Source organism: Amblyomma mixtum, chromosome 6 (assembly GCF_055824585.1).
Source record: "Amblyomma mixtum isolate Tamu chromosome 6, ASM5582458v1, whole genome shotgun sequence".
NCBI classification, from domain to species: domain Eukaryota; kingdom Metazoa; phylum Arthropoda; class Arachnida; order Ixodida; family Ixodidae; genus Amblyomma; species Amblyomma mixtum.
In genome coordinates this window covers 98,973,935-98,991,818 of record NC_143017.1, presented here as the reverse complement: position 1 = coordinate 98,991,818, position 17,884 = coordinate 98,973,935, and the positions used below count along the sequence as shown (strand labels likewise).

The following is a 17,884-nucleotide window of genomic DNA, read 5'->3' as shown; positions in this document are numbered from 1 at the left end:
GTCTGGTAATGCACTATAGCGGGTAACGAGATGTCTCATGATTGCCTTTTTTAGGGAATAATTTTTGCTTATGTATGGTAATGAGAAGCTTCTTGCAGTATATCTTGTCTGCATGGAGGAGAGAATAGTGTTGGAATAGTGGAGATGTTTCAAGATTTATATAGCAGCTATGGTAAGTGCAGTATATTCGAAGGAGTCGTTTTTGTAAAATAATTAACTTGTTGTAATTTGTTCTCAAAATTGTTCTCTATACCAACACACCATAGCAGAGCTTCAAATAAAAGAGAGCATTATATAACCGCTGTTTGAGCCAAAGTGGAATAAGCTGGGTTATCCTATTAATGACACCAACAGATCTAGACAAGTCAGTGCATAAATATTTGTCTTATATGTGAATTCCATGATGGATGCTCCTCAAACCATATGCCTAAAAATTTTTGTTCCTTGGCGCAGTTAACTCCAGTACCATTGAAATATATTTAATATCACTGGTAATGATTTTGTTACTAGCCCTGATTAAAATATACGTAGTTTTTGCAGTGTTCAGTACCAGCCAATTTTTTTTCAACTTTTCAAACAGTAGGGATTTACGCTGAAAGCAGATTTACTGTAGAGTCATTACATGCAAAAAACATGTCATCTGCATACATTGTCAAATCTGGTGTGTTAGGTATTCGAGCAATATCGTTTACATAAATTAGGAACAGTAGTGGGGCCCGGCTTTGAGCTCTGAGGTACACCCTGTTGTATTGGCAAAGCATCAGAAAAAACAGCATTCAGGTGGACAAATCGATTTTTATTTGTTAAATAAGTCTTATTATATGACTAGCAACTCCATGTATTCCATAGTTTTCTAATTTATGTATTAATAATTTATGATCAGTCGAGTCGAAAACTTTTTTCAAATCTAAAAATAGTTGGAGTGTAACCTTTTGTTTTTCGATGTTCTCAGTTATTTTATCTTTGATGTCTAGAAGTTCTCTGCAGACATTTTTTTTAAAGCCATATTGGCACTTAAAGATTGCTTTACATTTTACCAAGAAACATCATAGACTGTCAAATATAGCGCTCGGAAGCAACTAAGAAAGAGTTCATATTTTGTTTAAGTTGCCACTGCTTAATGCTTTCATTGGTGAAGTGTAGTGGCTCCGATGGCTTCATAAATTCCATGCTTCTGCAGCGAGACTGCTGTTGTCATGGCTATTCTACTTCTGACATCATGTGTTGTTTTGTAGTGCCAACAGAGTGGTGGGACCAGTTCCTAGGAACGAAGACTCCTCAGTGTTTATTCATGATTTATTTATGCCCATGATGGCAAAGGGCGCATAATGGAGTGTGAACATGTGCTGCAAAGATGCTGCACGCTGACAGCAGCTAGGTGCTTTGCATTTGGCCTATCTACATGGTGCAGAGGTGATGACAAATAAACTAATTTGTGCAAAGTAAATCTTCTCAGAGTTGCATTGTGCGAAGAAATTGTTCTTTTCCAACCTAAACTGCCTGCAATTGTATTGAAACTTAAAAAAAAAAAAAAAAGGCGGGCTAAGCTAAGCTTATGGCCTATCTTTGTTTAAATTCAGTAAGAGCAGGTGGCCAACCATGCAGTCGCCTCTGAGACACCAAAACGAGCAACTAGACGCATCAGGGCATACAAACTAGTGTCGCTAGACGGCGGCGTAGAGAGATTTTGGATCATAAGAGAACTTCTCCGTCCGTAGCTAATCCCCCATTCAGGTGGTGCCAGGAACCTACTGTGGGAACAGTGATGTGGGAAGAGCGTTGCCACTTCCGCTTTCACACAAGCCGGCTGCGTGGATTGATCTGGAAGTCACTGCCGATGTGAAGCTTGTCAGTGGTCTCCTCCAATCTCTACCTGCGAGTTATTTCCAGCGCCGATGCTGAGATATGGGTTCACCAGAGACCCGTGTTTCCGTACGTTTCCTTGCTCTAAGCACTGGAATTCCACCTCTTTCGACGCCAGTGGCCCATGTGATGCCTAAGAAATGCTGCTTTGTGGTTCGTCCTTGATGGGGGTCAACAGGCTGTGCTATGTGCAGTACAACAGCTTCAGCATTCCGCTGGCTTTCTCCCAACGCTGCCCCCATCCCTCGGTGCTCACTCCGCTGAAGAGCTCTCTGTCTGGCCAGCTGTGGTGAAACATCTGTCACGTGCACAGTTGGGCCCACAGCCCATGTGAAGCCAGGTGCACTGCGAACCCCCAGCAGCACTCAATATACACATATTTAACAGCACTCACTGTAATATTCTACCTCTTTACAACCAATACTTACTTTGCATCCAAAAGCATGATATGACACCCCTAAAGTCAAAAGTTAAGGTGGCATAAATTTGTAATAAGGGAGCAAATCACTCATTGGCATCCACCTAAGCGCAGCCAAGCGGCTATAGAGGAAAGCTGTACAGCTTTCCTCTGTAGCCGCTTGACTGTGCTTGGGTGGATGCCATTGAGTATTAAAATCACACTGGTCACGAGGCACTGCATAGAGTGAGTTGAGTGGAAGTGCCAGGTCTGCCATTTTCTAATGCATGTACTTAGCACCCGTGGTGGCATGCTGCTCTGTTCTTTGTGCTGCCCTCCGCCCCTGCTTCTGGCAATAACTTGTGGGGTCGTTGGCCTGCTTGCCCTGTCATCTCACCGAAGAAGGTTGTGAGTGCAGCACCTGTAGCGGGGCTGAAGCAGGCAGTGAAATGGACTTGCAGAGATGTTCCCCCTGCTCTCAGCTGTGATGCAGTGTAGCAGTGTCGTATCACCATCACCGCTACTGCACCGCTTGGCTCGCGCCATGTTGCCTTGCAGGCGGCACACTGTGGACTGTGTGCAGTAAAGAGCGTGTTCACCTCGTCCCATCCTGAGCAACTTGTAGAAAACAAGTCTTGTCCTCTACATTCAGTGTCTCCTTTTTTTACCCAGCACTCGTTGGAGCACTTTTTCTCGACTGGCTTCTCCTCATGTTTTGTGTGGGGAGAAAACCAAGGGGATGCACTTGTGTTGCTGTGTGCTACAGGTACTGCATAACACTGAGGAGGCAAAGGTGTCCAATAGAGAAGATGCAGCTGTTGCACTTGCTGCAAAAATGTAGCAACGCAGAGAATGGATTAGCCAGCAGCGCTTTTGAGGGGAAATGACTGATAGACTGCATAGTGATCCAGTGGGCTTTCAGTCTCCAGAGGTAACTGACAAATGTGTCATTTCTTATGCCCCTGCAGGTATCCAGTGTCAAGGTCAACAACGTCATCAATGACTTCAACCACCTGAGCAGCCTGCAGTTTGTTGAGAATGTGAGTCAGCAGAGGCCAAGTCGTCACTTGTTGACCAGCATCAGTCACATGACAGGTGCTGTTGTCTCGTGCAGCGCGTCTACGATGAGGAAGTGAAGGATGGGGCCGAGCTGAAGGACACGCAAGGGGATGTGCAGGTGAGCAGCTATTCAGTTCCGTGCCATTTGTTGTTTAGCACTGGCTGATGCAGTGGTCGAGTTCAGTTGAACTGACATCAACTTTTGCTACCGCCGAAAAATGGACAATTTGGACTGTACTGAAAGGAATATTTTTTTCACAAGAAGTAACAAACCCAGTGCGTATTGCAATGCATGAAATAGTAGCTTATTAGTCACACTTCTGAATGAAACAGTCGTGTGTGCAAAGGTACTTCAACATTTATTTGTCAAATATGCCAAAAACATGAAAAAAGTGTGCAGCAAAAACAAAAATTACCGGCTGCACTAGGCCAGAACTTGATTAGAGGAAAACTGGAATGTACAAACTATTGCACATGTTTATGGCTCTCATTCTTCCTAGTTTCAGCTCTGAGGAAAAATTATTGCTCTTTCCATGGCCTGTCAAGACAGGGGTCATGACTGTGGGGCCATTGTGAAAATCGATTGGGTGAAGATGTGAAGCAGAGGTAGACTTGACAGGTGCTGCACATACCATTTGATCTTTGTTCTTGTTTTGTTCTCTGATAGCAGAGCTTGCAGTTTCTTCTTTTCTTTTCCATTTTTTTCGGTTGGTGACTAATGGATTCTACGGGAGGATTGGAGGCATGGACTTCTTTTACCTCATCGTACCCTAAGATTTGTTGGATGAGCTGCTCCCTGAACGCCTGCTGATCGAATTTGGCATTTTGGGAAAGCTCTGGAATATCAGGATGGATGAAGTTTCATTTATATGTGGTTCAAAAGCCAGGACACTTTTCAGGTCTTGCCAATAGATGCTGTCACCATTGAATCCTCCGGGTCTGCTATGTACAAAAAAACAAGCAAAGTGAAAAACCGATTCCGGGAAATGATTTTTGATGGCAGAAGGCCAGATTAGATGATTCCTGCATTCCAGTAGAGAGATGGTCGCGGCAGGTCAACAGTTCCCATGTATATGATGATTCCAATGAACTTCAGCGTCTCCAACGTATTCACCTCTTCCAGGGAGTCATGAAAGTGGTTCATGACAAGACGGTACACTGAGGATGAAAAGTAGGACAAACACTAGTGCGACTAACAACTAAAGTGAATTAGAAAATTCCGCTCCCAGTGAGCATGCTCACTGTCTTATATGTGCGTGACAAAAAGTGTAAAAGCAATACAAGATGAGGGTGGACTCATGGTAAAAATGAGACAAGTGAGAAAGGTGATGGCCCTCATTTCCTTCTCTACTTCTGGGAAGCTGCAGACTTGGCAGGCCCCAGTGCCATGATGGCATGGTTAGCATTGTGTCCTTGCTGCCTGTGAAGAGTTCTGCATCCAAGCCAGAGCAGTCCTAGACCTTTGCTGTCTTGCAGCAGCAGCAGCCGTCGGGGGACCAGGAGGCTGCCCTGGTGGTGCGTGTGTCTGAGGCCTTCCGGCTGGGTGTGGAGGTGCTTCGCTCTTCGCTGGAGGTCATTGACCTGCACCAGGAGGGTGACTCGGACGACTCTGACGAAGAGGAGGGCGGGGGTCGGGAGAGGAATGAACCTCTCCTGCGGGCCCTGGACCCGTACCTGGCGCGGCCCCTGCCACCACTCATTGGCTCTGACCGCTTCCTGGCCGATGATCGGGTGGGCCTGGGCGAGCTGCTCAGTGAAGGTGTGTGCTTGGTCCTTGAAACAGTTACTACGAGGGTTGGTTTTGCTCATTTTAGCAGATTGTGGAGGAATGGAATGTAACTGGGAATGCTTGTACAGTTTTATGCATTTTTTGTGGGACTTCATACACGTTGGATTAGAGTATACCTTAACTCCCACTACCCTGTATATATTTTTAATCTAGCAATGGAATTCAGATGCTTCCCAGCTGACACGAAGTGAGCAAAGGTGTCCATAACTTTTAAAGGTGGTGATAAAAATGACAGTGCAAACTATAGAGCATTATCTGTCCTCCCGGTTTTTTCTCAAGGTAGTAAAAATATTCTTCTCTTAGGGTTTGCCTCGTTCTTTAATAGGCATTCTGTACTCATGAAACACCAGCACGGCTTCAGGAAAGGCTGCTCAGCATAATCCGCACTCCTGACACAAAGAAGTTATCGTTAGAAATGTGGAAGTAAATCAGCTTACATTAGGAATTTTTGTTCACTACAGTAAGCTTTTTATTCGATCAGTCATTTTATAATCCTCAAAAAGTTACATCATTACGGCATTCGCGATGCACTCCACTCACATTTAGAATTGTATATTATTGGGTGCAAATGTTGTGTTGAGGTAAATAATTATACTTCTTCATTTCAGAAAATTCTCTGTGGCCTGCTTCAGGGCAATGACTTAATCCTATTCTAGTCCCATTCTACAGTATCATTTATGTAAATGATACTGTATTCATTGGCGAAAGTGCAGAATTTATGCTGTACGCTGATGATACCAGTCTATTTATTGCGTCAGACAACGTAGATGTCTTTTTTTTCTTCTGCGAATAATACTTTGTCAAAACTCCTTGAATGATCCAACAAACTTAACGGGGGCACTTGAGGAGCTTACTTGCGAGTAATGCGAAAGCATTCCACATTCTATTTCATTTCTATTCCCATTCTGTTCTTATTTCATTCTAATTCTGTTTCAGTTCTATTCTGATTCTATTCTATTCCTTTGTAGTTGGCGCATTTGTAAGTACTAGTGCTACCTATTACTGGTTAACATTTCATGTTTTCCTGACTTTGATAATGTCTCGAAGGAGCTAGACACCGCAGCGGACACGGGACAGAGAAAGAAGACGACACAGGGCGGTACTTGCAACTAAAATTTTATTTGAAACTTCATGGCTTTATAAAGACAGAGGCACGTGTGATCTTGCAATCGGGTAAAAAAGGATGAATGAAAAGCAACAGATAACAACACCTAACTGACAACAATGCACAGGAAAGATATGAGAGTCACAATGTACAGAAATCAGACTTTAAAACGTTATGCAATGCTCATCATGCGAGTCACAATCTACATATACCATAAGTGTTAAAAACCGTCGACCGCATGTGGAAGCATGAAAACCACAAGACAAAGGAAGAAAAAGAACGTCAAAAGGAAGCCACCCAACCTGTTACCTGTCAAGGAAACCCAGTTCTTTTTGGAGGATGGAAACCGAAGGCGAACTAACGCATTCATCCGGTTGCGAGCGCAAGATGGCAATGGCCTCTACAATCTCTCTTTCAAGCTGCCCCTTCCTTCTTCCAACAATCTGGGTCTGGCTGAACTGAGGGCAACAACCCTGACACTTGCGGCAATGAACAGGCAGATTCGAACCCCCCGCCTCCCCCAAGGAACGCGCATGTTCTCTCAAGCGATCATTTAAGCACCTACCGGTTTGTCCAATATAAAAACGCCCACAACTGAGGGGGATCTTGTAGATTACCCCTGTTGCACATGCGACACGCTTATTTTCTTCCAAATGTTTCTTGCCGCAAGTTCCTCGAATCGAGTCCCCTTTTCCCACTAGATTGCATAATCTAGAGAGCTTACAGGGTGCCGAAAATACAATGTCGATGCCATATTTGCCTGAAATCTTTTTGAGATTATGTGAAACCCTGTGCAGATAGGGAATGACTTCCACTTTTTTCTGGCCGGCTGGTTCTTGGGAAGCAACTTTTTTCTTTTTATTGAGCTTATTGGCCACTGTTTCAGCAACCGCAGTTAACAGAAACCTCGGGTACCCTGCCTTTTCCAGCCGCTCTACTTGAAGGGAAAAACTGGACTTCAACATATGAGTGCATGATTTTAAAACTGCGGATCTAAAACAGGAGGAGGCAATACCCCGCTTCACCACCTTGGAGTGGGAGGAATTAAAAGGCAGCAATGCTTTTTTTGACCTTTCTTTCTCACCAACTGGCCTACACATCTACCCTCTTAAGTTATGATAATGTCTCATTGCTTCATCCAATTGCAAATTTTATAAAAACGCCACTTTTTGGGTGAAGCTGGGTTTTCGTGTTGATGAGCCATCTAATGATTTTGCATTAATAACTGCTTGAGGCCAAGAAGTGTAAAAGAACATTATTCACACCTAAAAATAAAGACATACACAAAGATTGAATTAACAATAGGTACATCACATATTTATAGAGTCATGTTGTCGGAACACGTGAAATGGGATGCTCACATAGTTCAGATGCTAAAAAAATCATCTTGTCCTGTTGGTGTGCTATATTGATGCCACCACATATTTCCTGTCCATGTAAAGCTACACATTTTCTACCATATTTACTCAAACATAGCACGAGGGGCGACTTTATGTGCTGCCCTGTGGGAGAAAATAAAACCACAAATGGAACAAGAAACCAACAGATGCAAAAAACAGATACAGTACACATGGGCCTCTAGAATTTCACCTTCATCGAAATTCGACCGCTGTGGCCGGGATAGAGCCCGCGTCTTTTGGGTCAGCAGCCGAGCGCTATAACCACTGAGCTACCACGGCGGCTAAAATATCCTGGCCATGTAGTTTGTTTATGAGCTTCACCGCGTGCTCATGACGATGGCAGCTGTCGGCCCGTGCATTCGCGGGTAGTCCAATTCCAGCTTTAGCACCTGGTCATTTCGCTGGTCATTTCTTTCCTTTTTAGAAGCAGTCTCACAGTTCCAATGCCGGTATGCGTTCCCCCCTCATTTAAGTTCATGCTTTCTTCCAGCATGGTGAAACTTGGCTCTCGTCATGGGCTTATAGGTGTTTGTGTGATGGAGCCTCATAAGGCTTTACTGCATTTTTCTTTTTCGGCATTTTTTTTTTCGAGGTCCGTAGGGCATTTTATAAATTGACCTTCGGATAACCCGGGCATTTCTTCCAGTCCCTTGAACACTGAATTAATGAGGTTTTACTAGTTATCATGTTATTTTTTATTGGCAGTCTTGTCATTTAATGGATTTCATTTTGCATGACCACATTACAGGTTGAATACAGCTATGCTGTCTAATCAAACAGTATGCATTTCTGTGCATGTCATGTTTCTTTATAAGGTTCTGAGTCAATCTAGTTTTATTTCAGTTGCAAAGACCATACACTGTATTGAAAAAAATAAGGGCAACAACATTTGCTTGTTTATCATTTTCTGAAATATCTTTTTTGGTACTGAACAGGTATTCAATATTCGATTTGATATTCGAAGCCATTTTTTCTTGATGTTCGTATTCTATTCGAAAGTTTCAATATTTGTATGTCCCTAGAATTTTGTGCTGTCCTGCGGCACACAAGTGGCAATTTTTTCTTACCTGTTCAGGTAATCTAGGCAGCCTGTTTTGGAGCCGTGGAGGTCATGCCAGTGCTGCTTTCTTTTCTTTTTTTTTTGTGCAGACGAGGCGGACGAAAAGAGCAGCAGCCATGGAGGAGAGGGCGAGGAGGAAGAGGAGAGTGATGGGTCTGATGTAGACAGCGACCTCTTGCTGGTGAGGACACCATCATTTTTTTTCTCGAGGGCGGGAGAAAGATTCCCGATTTGGACAGGTCAGTGGGACAGTCGTACTGGAATACTTCACGCCAGTGATTGACAAGCTAATAAAAACCAAGAGGGCTTTATTGACCTGGGAAAAGCGCAGAATATTGCACCAGTTGCATACACTGTGGTTGGTATTCAGTCTAGTGCTAGGAATTAGTTCATGTTAGCAGTTAATTGGAAACCGTAAGGAGAAAAAAATAGAAACCACTATAGCAAGATGGTTACAGGTGAAATAAGTATTGTGGAATAATTTTGGAGGGGTATAGTCCAGGTGACATTCATTGTGCAGTGGAAACACAAGTTTAATAGGCATCATCATCTGCTGGACTACGCCCACTGCAAGACAAAGGCCTCTCCCATACCTCTTCAATTAACCTTGCCCTATGCCAGCGGCAGCCACCCTATCCCCGCAAACTTCTTAATCTCATCTGCGCTATTAACTTTCTGCTGCTGCCTGCTACGCTTCCCTTCCCTTGGTATCCATTCCATTACCCTTAATGATCATTGCTTATCTTGGCTTGGCATTACATACCCTGCCCAAGCCCATTTCTTCATCTTGATTTCGACTAGGATGTCATTAACCCGCTTTTGTTTCCTTATCTACTCTGCCCACTTCCCGTCTCTTAAAGGTGCACTGAAGAGGAATCTGAACTCGTCTTTTTGCCGCGGGAACTCGATCTACACGTTCCGAACATTCTTAGAAACTTCGACTTATTGCCCTGTGTGGCCGATTTCCCTAATTAAATCGAATTAACGTCCGGCTCCCGCCTTTATTTTTTGATTCTCCCCATACGGTGGGCAGAGTTGACCAACGCATGGAGTGCCTTTCAGGCAGCTCCGTGAAGGTTTTGCTTTCGCTTTATTTTGTTCTTTGGTTTCCGTGAATAAATAGTTTCATTCGCAGATAATATAGCCGCAAAATAAGCCCGCAGAAATAAAAATACGCGCGGACTATTTGCTTCTGCGGACTACTACGTATTATTCCGCCGATGGCATGGCGGCAAGCCGCCACGGGACTGGGTGAAAGGCACTCCACGCGTTGGTCAACTCCGCCCACCGTACAGGGGAGAATTAAAAAAAAAAAAGGCGGGAGCCGGACGTTAATTCGATTTAATTAGGGAAATCGGCCACACAGGGCAATAAATCTAAGTCTCTAAGAATGCTCGGAACGTGTAGATTGAGTTCCCGTGGCAAAAAGACGAGTTCAGATTCCTCTTCGCTGCACCTTTAACGTTACACCTATCATTTTTCTTTCCATAGCTCACTGCGTTGTCCTTAACCTAAGCTGAACCATTTTTGTTAACCTCCACGTTTCTTCCCCATATGTGAGTAACGATAAGGTACCGCTCAGATAAGGTACTTTTCTCTTGAGGGTTATTGCTAAACTGCCATTCCTGATCTCAGAGTACCAGCTGAATGTGCTCCACCCCATTCTTAATCTTGTAGTTATTGTGCTTTTGTTGTTCAGATCTGCGATCACTATACCTCCTAAGTACCATTTCCAATGCCTCACTACCAATCGTAAATTGCTGTTCCCTTCTGAGACTGTCGAATATTACTTTAGTTTTCTGCATATTAATTTTTAGGCCTACAGTTCTGCTCTGCCTTTCTAAGTCATTGATCATACTTTGCAAAAAGCATGTTGCTCAAAGAGATCCTCTTAGCACAGCGTTGATGTGGTGGTTCAAAGTAACAGATTGTGACGGTGACGTGGAATGGCTGTATTTATTGCATGCAGGCAGAATCCAAAAAGCCAGCGGAGGCCATTGACAACAAGATGGCCGACTACATGCAACGGGAATTTGGAGGCTCCCGAGCGGAGAGCAATGAGGATGTGTTTGCTGCTGCTGACCGAGAAGAGCTGCACTCGAGGAGCAGCAGCAGCAGTGAGCTGGACTCTGATGGGGATGAGTCTGCCGCTGTGGGGAGGGATGGTGTCGCACCCAAGAGGAGCACCTCTCCCAGAAGAAGAACCGGTGAGTCATCTGCGCCTGCAGTCCGGTTCCTGCCCAGTGCCTTGCTTTGTGTGTTAGTAAACGGGCGTGTGGTACCGGGTAGGCTTTCCAGTAGCGGAGGTGGTAGCCATGTCACTGCCAAGAGGGCTAACTCCAGGGCCATGGTAACAAGGGGGCACATATCCCAATGGCCAGCGAGAGCTCTATTCTCATCGGTGTAACGCATGTGGCTTGCATGTGGTTCTGCAAGTGAATTAATGGCGAGTTATTTTCTTATTAATGACTGTTGATCCCAGGAAACCAGATAAAACGAGCCCATAGGTTACTCACTGGGCTCTTCATACAAGTAAAAATTTTGCAAGGCTGAGGACATTGAGCCGGAATGAGCATTTTTGCAGTGGGTAAAGAAAAGGGTAAGAGAGATCAGGACAGATAGTGCTTTCTCTCACAAAGGTCTCAGAGTAACAAAGCCTGCTTAACACGAAGTGCTTGCAAGGTTACATAATGTAATATACAGGTTATGTAATGCAAAGGTGTCATAAGGTAGCTAAAGATCTGAACTTTAGCAAAGTCATCTCACTGTACACCTGTATCACTGTATACTGTATCACAGTTAAATCCAGTAACTGTTGACTTGTCCAGCTGATGTGCCCATATATAGTGCCTATGTACTTGTCCTGGCTCTACGGGACTGTGCTGTATCCTTGTTAATGCTTTGCAGTGATGTGGAACCTAACCCTGGACAGACCACTGAAGAATTACTCACAGAATTACTTGAGGGCCAAAAGATCATTTGAGTCAGCTTGCAATCGTGTAAATACAGTATGGATCGCAGTGCCAAGTTCGGGGTGTGCGTATTATGTGCGGAAATAAAAAAAAAATCTGATTTTTTGCGACCAAACTGGGGGTGCGCCTAATGCGAGTATGCCTGTTTTGCGAGTAAATATGGTAGATGGCAAACTTTTTGAATGGGATGATGAACAAAATCAAAGAATCTTGATAAAGAAACAGCTCGACAGTCTTACAGCAGTTCAAAGGCGTACAGAATGAACCGACGTAGACACTAGAAAACCGTTCAGATGTCTCAATCTAAATGCTCGCAGTGTTGTAAATAAATCTGACAACATAGAAAGCATTGCCATAACACTCAAACCGCATGTTTTGATAGTCACGGAAACTTGGCTTCACTCTGACATTAACGATGATGAAATAACGCCTCCAGACTACAAAATTTTCCGTAAAGATAGAAACTCCCAAGATGGCGGGGTCGCGATAATGGCTCGAGAATCATTGTAAATCATAAGACTGCCTGATGTACTGCATGTCGAGTGTGTCATTGTAAAGGTGCTTCTACACGAGCTTAGCCTGATGTGTGTGCATGTGTGCGGTGATACTCGATGGTACCCAATGTTACCCATAAAGGATGGCATCCTCATGCAACCTGGCAGGTGGCAGTTAAATTAATGATTGGTTGTGCGAGGTTGCTCAGGAAGAGCTTCCTGGATTGCACAAATTCCATCGGTAGCTGCACCTGCCATTCGAGGGCAGTGGCGCACCATTGAACCGCTGCGCCACTGCGCTAGAAGTAGTATGTGGACTCACAGAGATCTGAATGTTAGGTAGAGAGAAAGACCAATTCTCCATGTAGGGGCACTAAACCATTTGCTTTCACATCATATCGTTAAGTGGAGTGCGGGTCGCGGTAGGGCGGTGACTGCCTTCACGACGTTAGTGAGCAGATCAGAAGGGGTGCGGTGACATAACGGGGGCGGATATGTAGAGCCATGCGGACTTAGAATTGCCAGCTGCATGCCATCGGGTTATAGTATCATGCCACAGTGCATGGCAACTATGTAAGCAGTGTCTCTGCCGACTTTTTTTTTCCCCAGCTTTTCCAAGTCCTAAATAATGCAGAAAACCAACACATTATATTGGTAACTTTTTCTTTTCAACCACACAGCCAGTTGGGGACTGCTGGTTGATTGAACAAATCAGTTCCTTTCACTCATTTTTTAGGCTGTGCTAATGGTTATAAGTATGTCTGTATAGAGAAAATGTTCCAAAATACGTTTTGCATGCATGGATATTCATGAAAGGAATTGCATTTTGTCTTGAATCGTATTAAGGTGCACACTTCTGGTAATTCAAACGAAAATTTGCAGTCCCTTGAAGTTTGTATTAATGAGAGTCTGCTGTAGCCTTCTTTGGTGTAGTATGGTCAGCAGTGGCAACCATCAGGAAACAGCTAAGACATTTTGGCTAGCAAGCTAATAGCTATCTTTTTTACTATTACAATTAGGTGCTTCATTTATTTTGTGATTTGTAGCTGGCCACAGGTAATATCAAATGCTTTTCTTGGTTTTAAAAACTGCAACACTTGTTGAAATTGCACCGCCGCGGTGGCTGAGTGGTTATGGTGCTCGACTGCTAACCCAAAAGACGCGGGTTCGATCCCGGCCGTGGTGGCTAGAATTTCTTTGGAGGAGAAATTCTGGAGGCTCGTGTACTGTGCGATGTCAGTGCACGTTAAAGAACCCCAGGTGGTCGAAATTTCCGGAGCCCTCCATTACGGTGTCTCTCATAGCCTGAGTCTCTTTGGGACGTTAAACCCCATAAACCAAACCAAACCAAACTTGTTGAAATGGCAGTGTATGACAGTTTTGTCCTTTTCGCTCTGCAAACTGCAGCTGACCAGAAAAATTCAGGTGGCACTTTGATGATCTAAAGTGCGCAAGCGAAAGCCTTTCCACACAATTTTGGCTGCGCGGCCGTTGGCACACACGAGGCGGCTGTGGGGCGACTTGGATTGGCTAGACATGGCTAATTAGTCATGACCCATGACTAAGTAGTCATGATTGGTTATTGAATAATTTGTCATGATTGGTTGACTAAGCAGTCATGATTGGTTGACTAATTAGTGATGACTGGTTAATGACTAGTTTGTCATGACTAATGCATTTATGACTAACTAGTCATAATTGGTTAATGATTAACCTGTCATGACTAGTCATTGCTGGCTAATGTCTAACTAGTCTTGACTAACCAGTCATGACTGGTTAATGACTAGTTAGTCATGACTTGTGACTAGTAATGGCTAGTTGACTTTCACTTCAGATGTAATTGATGGACGGACGGACAGAGTCATGGCCGCGAGTATGAGCCATTAAAGGCTTTAGCCTTACTAAGGAACTTTTTGCTTCGCATTGAATGCCTGATAACAGACTCGGGGTTTTATTGCAGAGGATGGTGCCAAGGGCAAAGAGGACACCTTGTTTGGGCTGAGCAGCACTGAGGACAGTCCAGAAGGAGAAAAGGCATCACCGTTTGTGCGCAAGAGTGGTCTCTTCAGTGGTGACGGGAAGCTCTTCAATGATGACAGCGATGAGGTATGTGGGCGTTGCACAGTGGTTGTTTTGTTCGAGCGCTGAAAGGCTGAATGAAGTGATGGGTGCCTGCACCATGGTAGCCACGGCGTGGGCCGTAATGACATTGGACATAATTTTGGGCTTGGTAGCTCAAATCCTGAGGAAGAAAACAAAGCGATAGCAGGGAGAATTTTATGCATCAAGAAATAGACTAAATTTTTGTGGCATAGAAACAGTTGGACACGGTTTTGGCTGCAAAAGTATTCGCATAAAACTAATTGTGTTGAATGTGGGAAACGTAAGTAAGCTTCCATGCTCCCGGCCATGGAGTAAGATAGACAGGAGCGCTAACTCGGGCACATTGCAATGCATCCCTCAGGCCTGATAATGCCATGGCAGCGCTCCAACAGCGTTAGTTAAGCTTTTCACTACCCTCCTCGTAGCCCTGACATTGTTGACATGCCATCAGTCGACACTTCCGTGAAATGAAGTGCATAGGCAAAGAGTGCTTCCAACACACTTTACTCTTTGATGCAGGAGTGAACCCTTGCTGCGAGGTGCATTCATTGTTATTGCTGTTTTCAGTCCATTTGTCATACTTTCACTTCGTCTCATCTCACCTGTGACATTAAATTTACCGTATTTACTCGCATAATGATCGCACTTTTTTTTTTCAAAAGATTGACGCAAATTTAGGGGTGCGATCATTACGCCGGGTAAATTAAAAAAAAAAAATTCGAGCACCGAAAACGCAAACAAGTCGCAGGCAGACAACCCTTATCACACTGGCGCGCTACCCGCGGTTATCGCGAACCGATCTCGGCGATCTCGGCTTACGTCGTTAGCCGAGAAGGTAGAGTGCTGCGCGACGGCGCTTTTATGTGGCCTTCAATCTCGTCCGATAGCGCGGCAGCAGCGTACAACAGCAACGTCCCGCGGCGCTCAAGCTACGCATTTTACCGCCGTTACGCCGAAAAATGTCTGGTCCCTGTTGCATCGTTGATGTACTTTGGTGACACGTTCGCAACGCTAGAAGCGCTGGATTCCGCGCGCTTACCGCAATGGTGCCGCCCGCGAGCGCTGCGGACGACGGCGCGCTCTGTACTCCCTAGTCATCGCTAGGCCTAACTTGTTTCGTATCGAAGTCACAGTGGACGGCGCCTTTGAATTGACTAACGCTATAATGAATGTTCTACTTATGGCGCTGCCTTACTCACAACCGCATTGTTTCATATTAAAAGAAATATATACGGTCGATTTCAGCGATGCCTTCGCAGCAGAACTGGCCAAGCAGACCGGGTCACTCGCGCTGCAACGGCGGCAGCTGCTGCGCGGCTGCGAACGTAAAACTAGCTAGTATCGCAGTTATTACTCCTACCAAAAACTCGGTACAGGCTCGCGATCCTCAAGAACATTAATTTTTGACGTTCCCGTATCCCAGGGCTTATTATTTACGATAACAATAAAGTTTAGCCGGATCACCGCGTCACTTCGTTCGTTGAACGCAACCCAGAACAGTGGCGAGACTTGCGACAACGGCGAACCGTGATTCGAGATAACCACATTTAGACTGCCCGTGTGACCGCAGGTCAACCAACAGGCGGCTGCCGCTGCAATGCTGGCAGAGCAAGATGGTAATCTGCACGTGCCATCTGTCAGACAGATAAGCAAGTGCGATCATCGTCGGCTAGACTCGACATCGTCAACAAATTGCCGCGGCAAGTTTGGGGTGTGATCATTACGCGGGGAATAAAAAAAACTGAATTTTGCCAACAAAATTCGGGGGTGCGATCATTACGCGAGTGCGATCATTATGCGAGTAAATACGGTGCTCCTTTTTTTGTTTAACGATTTTGCCGCTTCTAGGCTTTAAGAGTGTGGGTTTCTACGTGGACACAGGCCACCACCCACCGCGGGTTCGAGCTTCGCGCGAGCCAAGGGCCCCGATCAGCCGTCACCACACACACACTGGGACACCGATGCGGTGCACTCAACCTCCGCTGGGAGGAGAGCGATTCGCCGCAAAGAAATAGGCCTCCAAGTTCACAAAGGAGACGTTTATTCACGTCGTCCTCCAGCTGATACACACACACTCAATAGTCACCCCGTCCCGGGGGCGCGCGAGGAGCAAGGCTCCGCTGCTCGCACGAAGCGACTCGAGCAATGTGCGCCGCTAGCACGCCGCTGCAGGAGAATGTCCCCGCGGCAGTGCTGTGATCTCTCTCTCGTGTCGACCGTTGGGCCGGTTGCGAGAGAGAGTGGGCATTCAACGCAAGGTACGCCTGTCAGAGGTCGCTGGACCCCGCTGGACAGGCTCGAGCCGCTGCAGGTCAGCGGACACGTGCGGCCGAGCTCGAGTATGCACTGGTCCGAGCGGCAAAGCCGGCACGGACAAACAGTAACGTACGCACCTTACGCTGTCTCGGAGGGATCTCTCTCTCGGCCCCGCTCGGACGGTTGCGCGGTGCGCGGCCGCCCAGAGCGGGTCCCGGATTCCCGCCAAAAGGCGCCAATGGCAAAGGCCCTTGGGGAGCCGGGGCGGAGCTGTGGCTAAATGACAGTGATTAGTCACCCAGCCGCCTCTCCACCGCCTGAGGCGGGAGCAAGGGAAAGAGGAGAAACAACGCGGGAGGCCGGCTAGCCGCGCAAAGGCGACGGCGGGAAGCCAGGATTCCCACAAGAGAAAAGTCAGTTTGTTAACAAAAATGGTTCCCTTTCTGCAAACCAGATAGTGCCACTTAAGCTGAGGCTCTCATGGCATCTCCATTTGCATACGCTAAGCATGCATGTGCCATTATAAAACTACTTGTTTGTGTACGCAAACGTATATGTTCTTTAAAGATATCGTTTTTAGATCAGGGGGCTGATCCATGCACCTCGCAGTGGACTATGTGCAGTGGAGGGCATGCAGCCAACACATCAGTCATGAGAGGCGGTATGTAGGCAACCCCCAGAGCCAGCATAACTCGTCAGCAGAGCAGCACAAAGCAGACGACAAACATGATGCACACCATGGTGCATGCATGCACTAGGGAGAGAAAGCACCTGCGATGCCACGAATGCGGCAACAAGGTGGGAGCATTCTACCAGGACCGAAGACCCTGCCAAAAACCTTAGCCAAGGATCTAAGCCAAAGACCTAATCCAGGCGCCATCTAGTATTAAACATCCCGCCAACTTTACTCCGATGTAGCACTATTGACCCCCTTGTGATCGACACATCATCCCTCCGTGTGCGGTAACCCTCCCCTGCGATCTTACCCGTGCAGAGGGGATTGTGCTTTGGAGGATCCGGGTCGGGATTGCCCTCACACGTGCCATCACTCGGAAGGGGCCTCAGTGTCGAGATTTCTTTCCTCAGCCTGGGTGTCCGATATGTAAACGCGAGGGCCTTGCAGACGATGTTCACCACTTACTGGGGGACTGCCCTGCTCTCAAGCCTACAAGGATCTGGCATCTGAGGGTAGCGGGTCTTTTACTGCGCAACCCTGCTGCATATATTTCCTGGACGCAAGGACTATGCCATCACTTGCTACTGGACTTCATAAAATCAGCTAACCTATTCCCATTACCTTTCCCCATTGATGCCTTGAAGCAATGTATCTCATTAAAAAAAAAGCCCTCCTGCGGAACTTTGCATGAGGCTCCTGAAGGAGTGAAT

The 17,884-nt window shown here is 45.9% G+C and overlaps 1 protein-coding gene across 1 annotated transcript in view; it reads left to right on the top strand.

The window, feature by feature from the left end:
* The window catches only part of FAM21 (Family with sequence similarity 21), a 98,301-nt gene that overhangs the window by 7,068 nt on the left and 73,349 nt on the right, over nucleotides 1-17,884 (top strand). The window contains exons 4-9 of the mRNA XM_089548493.1: nucleotides 3,229-3,300; nucleotides 3,375-3,437; nucleotides 4,802-5,078; nucleotides 8,763-8,854; nucleotides 10,643-10,880; nucleotides 14,100-14,245. Of these exons, the coding sequence (XP_089404619.1) occupies nucleotides 3,229-3,300; nucleotides 3,375-3,437; nucleotides 4,802-5,078; nucleotides 8,763-8,854; nucleotides 10,643-10,880; nucleotides 14,100-14,245 (888 nt within the window). The remainder of the gene's footprint in view (nucleotides 1-3,228; nucleotides 3,301-3,374; nucleotides 3,438-4,801; nucleotides 5,079-8,762; nucleotides 8,855-10,642; nucleotides 10,881-14,099; nucleotides 14,246-17,884) is intronic.